Source organism: Cyprinodon variegatus, unplaced genomic scaffold (genome assembly GCF_000732505.1).
Source record: "Cyprinodon variegatus isolate N-32 unplaced genomic scaffold, C_variegatus-1.0 Scaffold332, whole genome shotgun sequence".
In the NCBI taxonomy this organism is placed as follows: domain Eukaryota; kingdom Metazoa; phylum Chordata; class Actinopteri; order Cyprinodontiformes; family Cyprinodontidae; genus Cyprinodon; species Cyprinodon variegatus.
Window position 1 is genome coordinate 188,939 of NW_015150785.1, and position 7,150 is coordinate 196,088.

At 38.8% G+C, this 7,150-nt stretch overlaps 1 protein-coding gene across 3 annotated transcripts in view; it reads left to right on the plus strand.

Moving 5' to 3' along the window:
* The first annotated feature begins 1,087 nt into the window (after positions 1–1,087).
* Positions 1,088–7,150, plus strand: part of stac (SH3 and cysteine rich domain) — a 79,075-nt gene continuing 73,012 nt past the window's right edge. The window contains exons 1-2 of one of the 3 annotated variants that reach the window (XR_001481525.1): positions 1,088–1,613; positions 3,902–3,934. Coding sequence is in view for 2 of the 3 variants with exons in the window: in XM_015385166.1 (XP_015240652.1) it covers positions 1,500–1,613; positions 3,902–3,934 (147 nt within the window). In the remaining variant the exon portion in view is untranslated. The remainder of the gene's footprint in view (positions 1,614–3,901; positions 3,935–7,150) is intronic. The other 2 variants (XM_015385166.1, XM_015385167.1) reach the window with 2 other exon arrangements.

The following is a 7,150-nucleotide window of genomic DNA, read 5'->3' on the forward strand; positions in this document are numbered from 1 at the left end:
TCTCTTCATTCTCTTAACGTCCTTTTCCACTGTGACGTCCAGCAGCTGAGGGTGAATAACTTGACTCTAGGAGTTTTTGTTTCATCTCCAGGTGGTGGGTCTAACATGATACCTTTGATTATTTGTGTTTTCTCTGCATGAAGAGAACTTACTTTCTTATCCCCATCAAAAAAACGTCTGGACACTGATGTGTAGAAAAAAGAAAACATATTTCATTTAACTGTGATGATTTGTTGCAAACCCGAAAAATGTTCACATATTTCACTTTTTCGACCACAAAAGTTAAATAAGACCAACACAAAGGGCCGTATGACTTTGAAGCGGAGGGGAAAATATACGTTTTTTTTTCTCAGTACTTTGCATAAGAGAAGTTGATGTTTACTCTCATGTGAGAGTCCTTTTGGGGTTAAGTCTCTGACGGCTCTGAAAAACTAAAACCTTCATTCAGTGGACAACTGGACCTTCACTATAATTTCATTCACCTGTCTAACCCTGCCCAGTTTCTCATCACTGCTCATCTGATCCACCTGCTCCTGCTTCTATTTAATGTGTTTGGATCCAGACCTGTTCTGCCTCTCAACCACTGAGCCTGCCTGTTGATTGATTGACTTTATTGATCCCTGTTCCTGTCTGATCTCTGTGGTAAGAGTGTTTTTAGCTTAGCTCAGTGTTTCTGATTATCTGATCCTGACCTGTTCTGCCTCTCAACCACTGAGCCTGCCTGTTCCTGTCTGAACAGATTGCCTGAACTGTCTTTTGAACCCTGGACCTCTGAACCAGCCTGTTTATGTTCTAATCTGTTTGCCTGACCTGGCCTCAGACTCCCGCTGGTTGACTCAAATACAATCCCACACACTAAGCATGCTTGTAGCGACAGTGGAGAGGAAAAACTCCCTTTGAACATGAAGAAACCTCCAGCAGAACCAGGCTCAGTGTGAGCGGCCATCTGCTGGGCTTTCCAAAGGGAAAGTGTTTTTCTCTGAGGTAGATTTCACAGAACGGGCTGGAAATGAGCAAAGCAGAAGAACATCAGGTCTGCATTGATTGACAGTTTATCTCCTTGACCAAACAGATGTGTCATTTTAAGTGAGGTGTTTGTTTCCAGAAAAACGGGTGGAGTGGATTTATAAAGCTTGTATTCGTGGGCGTTTTGCCTCAGCAGTCTAAATTTTGACAACAGGCAATGACGATGTTGTGTTTCTCCTCCTTCTTAGTCCTGTCTTCCTTTAAAACCGCCTGAGCAGGCGGCGCGAGGCGCACAGCGTGTCCTTGGAGACGTCCGGGAGGTTTACGCACGACAGCCTGGAGCCGGAGAGAGACGCAGTTTAGTTCGGGGTTTAAATCAGCGTCTTTCCCGTGTTTAACTCTTCTGACCTGTTCCTGCCGGATCTTTACCTCTCTTGTTCGGGTGACTTTTGCGCGGATCTCCGGCTCGCTGTGACAGTTTCAGGCTGGGGGAGTGGAAACCAGCTTTTTCAATCAGAGCGCAGAAGGAGAGGATGATTCCGCCGGTTAACGCAGTTCAGGACGACAGCGGAGGCAAAGAGGACAAACGGGACCAGGATGAGGCTCCAAAATCCCCGACGATGAGCGCCAGCCAGCAGGAAACCAAGGTCTGCCCTGTAGCCATATGTTTTCCCATTCAGCTCCCGGTTTACGGCAGGATGCAAGTCTTAGAAAACTGCGCAGAGCGAAAAAACTTCTGTCAATAGAGCAGGGCGCCTAGTTCACTTAAGATCTTTTCTTTTCTGTTATAATCCTACACAGAAAAAGCTATTTAAAGATAATTTTGAATCAATTGTTGGAATATGTCTGAAGGATCTTACAGTTTTACTCCATGGAGAGAAAAACTGTAAGATCTGTAAGAAAAGGATGTAATCTGTAATTAAACACTATAAATATCATACAAGGGATTAATTCATATAATGTTTATCATATTATATCATTAAATATTAGTTTAGATCAGATCATAATGAAATGATTTTATAAATGCCTGCTTGGGAAAAAAAAAGAGTATCATCTTTCAGTTCTGGGGTTTGATGATTTTAAACATTTGTTTGAAATATGTTTAAAATTATATTTAAATCTAAGCTTGTTCTAACAACAGATTCCACCATGTCATTATGAATTAAACAAATATGAGACAAAATATAACTAAATTCATCCTATGGTCCAACATCTTCCATAAGCACAGCAAAATCTTTACTCAGTCCTTACCTGTTTGTCTTTGTCAGTTTCTTACGGAAGAGGATTAGGGCCACTGGAAAAAAAAAAAGTTAACTAATTTTTTAATTTTATTTCAGTTTACTATGGGAAAAAAGTCAGAATTCTGACTTTAATCTCATTTTTCTGACTTTAATCTCAGAATTCTGACTGAATTCTTACAATAAAAAGGTCAGAATTCTGAGATTAAAGTCAGAAAAATAAAATTAAAGTCAGAATTCTGAGAAAAAAGTAAGAATTCTGCCTTTTTATCCATACTAAACTGAAATAAAATTTTTAAATCAGTAACCTTTTTTTTTTCCCAGTGGCCCTAATCCTCTTCCGTAGTTTCTCACATTAATGTTTGGAAACTTTGGTCTACTTTTCTCTCCAAACATGCTTCCTGAACTTCTTTTTTAATCAGCTTAATGTCCAGACTTTTACTGGGCTGTTGACGCACTTTGATTCAGTGTTTTTATGCTGCTCTGTTATAGATTGCTGTATAGATCTTTGTCCCACTGATGTCCAAGTTTGGGACAAGCTTCAGCAGTCAGACCTGGCCTCAGATGTGTCTATAAACTGTTTGTCTATGCAGAGATATTCCTTCAGGACTCATGTCCAGTATCTGGGGAAAAAAAGCCCAAATCATCAGCTTTCCATCTCCATGCCTTCCTGATGGTCTTTGTGCTCACAACCATCGTACCTTTGGCCTATTATGTATAAATTAAGCTTCCAAATCGACTATTTAGATGTGTTTTGCAAATATAGTTTTTTTTTTTTTTGAGCTCCAACACCAGTTGACTTGCTCATGATCTGCGAGTCGATGCGTAGAAATAGCAGCACCTGCTCATTTCACTTCTAATTCTGAAGGAAGCAGCATGGAGGATGTTAAAAAACTTCATCTCAATTTAATGACCTATGACGGTGTGGGATCTGTTCTGTGTGTGCAAGTTTGATTTAATTAACTTTAGAAGCAGACTGTGTTCGTTATATCTCAACATGTGCACCCCTAGACCTGAAAGAAACTGAGTTTTCTCTTTATAAAAGGAGCTGAATATTAGGACTTTACAGGAGAGGGAAGAAAACTGTAGGACATTATATTCTAACTTTAGTTTTAGAGTTTTCTTTTTATAGGCTGTGTTTTTGCAATGTTCTTTTTGTTTAAACCAACAAGTTACAAAATACTTTTTAAAGTCATGATAGAAGACTGGTTCATTTGAGTCTGACAACGTCAGCGGTCTTAGGAATTTGTGCCTCATCAAAAATAGTTTGTTTTTTCTGCTTGTGCCTGATGGAAGCTGAGCAGCAGAGATTTATAACTGCCTCCGGCATTGTCTATGTGGGTCACATGTTGGACAGCCTCCTACAATTAGCAGCACATTATTGGACTGTAGTCATCAGTGTGGCAGCAGCAGCCGTCTGCTCTTCTTTTCTCCTGTCCCAAAAACTCCCACACAGGACCCAACAGCCTGCTCTCTCTCTCTAATGACCGTATGCGAGGCTAAGACGATAGGAGGTTGGTCCGCTTAAGTTTCCTCTGTAAAGATGTTTGGCTGCTGGCTGATTTGAAATCAGTTTAACTGATTTAAAATGAGCCGCAGACCTACAGCGAAGGCTTTGTTTATATAAAAAGGTGGAATAATTTCCCCCCAAAACCAACAAGTAAAGCTGTGTCTGTGTTTTCATTCCTCCTTTTAAGAATACTGTGAGACCTGAACATCACAAGCGCAAGGTGAGCCTCCAATCTTGTGTAAACCCAGCTGATTTTAGCCCCTCCATTATAGAAGCATACCTGCATGCACATATAGGTAAAAGCTGTTTTCACATGATTAACATAACTTTTTAAGTCAAATCACTTTGCAGGAATCCAGTTGAATCCATCATCACCCGTACATTTAGAAGGCACCTCCTCTGCATGTGGATGTGAATTTACATTTACAGATAAAAGTAGTTGCTGCGGTTTGTTTAGCAGAGCTCCAATGACCCCCATTAACCCTCCTTGCTTTATGATGGGTCCCATAAATCTGATTCCATGAAACTACGCATGAGCTGCATGCGCACATTTCCCTCACTGCTCTGTATCCTCTGCTTCCACACAAAGAAGGATGCTTCTATTACTATGATAACATTACGCAAATGAAGATTAATCTGCCAGCTGCAAAACTAGAAATTGGATGATTCTTTTTTGCAATAAAAGATACTGAGCTCTTTGTTTTATTTAGTAAAAACAAATTGTGTAACACAGCCTTACAAACTTACTTTTCTTCAGATTTTGTTACAATAAAATTAGAAATGTTCATGTCTTAATTAGGGAGAAAAGAAGAGATCTGCTGATGCAGTTATTTTCAAGGCCAATGCAGATACAAATTCTTTTGACATCAGTCTAACCGATCCTTGATATTTGCTGTCAATGTTTTTTTGGATTGTTGAAGCCGATATTGCTTCCTCTTCCTTTATTAGATGATAAAAAATGTTACACAAAGTCAAATTAAGAGATAATTTACCAACAAATCAAAGAAACCAAAGTTATAATGGACAGCAAATGGGGGGAGCAACAATGCAAGCACCAATCTCATGGCATGGCTGCTGAACACACCAATGAATCGCAAAAGTACACATGTATTAGCCAAAATGAACGCTAATATCAGCCGGCCGCCGTTTTATCTCTATTTGTCTTTGAAGAGCAGATATTGGTTCTGCGCTTCACAAATATGATCTATATGAAAGCAGGAAGAAAGCCGGTGGAGGTCATATTTTGCACACGCTCCCTTTTGTGATCCAGCAAACTTGTGGAGGAAGACGGGTCCTGGTCAGATGAAGCCAAAACTGAAATTGATATGTAGCCTAAAAACACAAAGCATTACTCTGAACATACCATTCTCAGAGTGGCGATGGCAGCATCATGCTATGGGGATGCTTCCCAAAACATAGAGGCTGATTAGAGCATCATTTTGTTTCCATAAGTGAACTATTTTGTTTTGGTCTTATAAGCATTTCCATAAAGCATAATAAATGCTGTGGTTTTAATGTTTAAAATATTTATATATCTATATAAAACACTCATTTCACTCATTTGACATTCAAAGAACTCAATTAACTGTTTTCCATCCCTTCTTAATTTGATGTCCACTTTTATTAAAGGAGAAGTGAACTACATACAGATGTGGGTTTTAAATATGTTGTAGATTTACGTAAAGATTCAGATTCAAGCATTTATCTTTATTTTTTTATGATTTTCCTCTTCATGATGCAGGATAGACTTTGAATATAGAGCAGGTCTGAATGCTGTCACTCTAACTAAAGTCAATACATGAGTTTCTATTGTTGTGAAAGTTCCACTTTACAAATAACTCTCTCTAAATGTAGTTAGACAAGGCTAAGCCTGATTAATTAACCGTAATAGTTTACCACTGAATGCTTTGAATAAAACTCTGGCAAAAAAATAGCTCTTTTTAATTCATCGCTTTACAAATAAAGTCTGTAAAATGTGTGGGTCGATAGTCAAGTGCTAGCTATTGGTTACAGCGTCACAGAGAACTGGGATTCTGACCTTATCTAACTATTTACCATCTATTTAGATCTCTTAATTTCTATTTTTTTAACCACCTTTATTAAGGGCTGAAACAGTAATCAGATCAATGCAAATTAATCGACTATTAAAATAATCTTTAAATTTTAAAGCTCTATCAATTGTACGAATTAAAAAAGCTATTACACGGCATTGGCTAAAGAATTTGAAAACTAGACCATTAGTGGGAAGTCGTGGAGGAGATTCACTCGATGGAAAAACGGACATATCTTTGAAATATAAAAGGACATTCCTACAACAAATGCTGATCTAAATGACAATGACAAGAGCAAGGAAGAATAATTAGGTGTAACATCTATTAATATTTTCTTTTTCCTTTCCTCCTAATTTAACTATGAACCAGTTCTGTATGTGTTGTATGTTTCATCGTAATAAAAAATGTTAAATAAAGAGTATAAAAAAAGGAAAAACTTAAATTAATCTAGTAATTAAATACTTGATAACTGGAGTATAAAGACCTTTAAAACAGTGGTTCCAACTTTTCATGCAGGGTCCCCAGATTTTATGAGAAAACTAAACAACAAGCTCATTTCAATCACAAATCAACCAACGCTAATCTTCATATAGTACTGAATGCTTTTAAGCCTTGCCAAGTCCCTTGTAGGCAACTAACATTAATTTAGATATGTTTTTGTCATCTTTGTAATCGTCTTCTGCCTCATCCAGCTGCAATCTCAGCAGAGACTCCCAGATTCCTGTCTCTCCTGATACTTTATCCAGCTCCGATGGTAGAAGCCCGAGTTACTTTCAGGCCAGCCGAAAGACGTAGTCCCTCCAGTGTTTCCTGGGTCGTCCGGGGGGGCATCCGAAAAAGATGTCCGAGCAACCTCAGTAGGAGAGGCGACTTAAATCCGAGCCTCTACCCAATTATGACGCTCCTCATCCCGTCTATGAGGGACCCTGCAGAGAAAGCTCATTTCAGCCGCAGGGTCGGTCATGATCCACATTTCATGACCAACGGTGAGGGTAGGAATGTAGACCGACCGGTAAATCGAAACGCCTTCCTTTTTGCTTAGTTCTGTCTTCAAAACAACAGACTAGTAGAGTATCCACACAGTTAACCAATACATGGGTTTTTATTTGTTAGGTAATATAGCTGTTTTTTTTTCCAACCTCGGAGAAAAACATTTGCTTTCAAAGCAAGTGTTTAATTCTCCCCGTCTGGGTGCAGCCTATTTCATAATTGGCTATCATACCACTTCTAAAGGGGGAACAATGTCCATATCTCTAGGCCAAAAACACATTTTTAGACACTTAGGGTCAGATTTATCAAGATCCAATTTTGCGTGCAGTAATTTGCAACAGGTAGCTGCTTCTTAAAGGCATACTATGCAACATTTTTCAGTTAATTAATGTGTT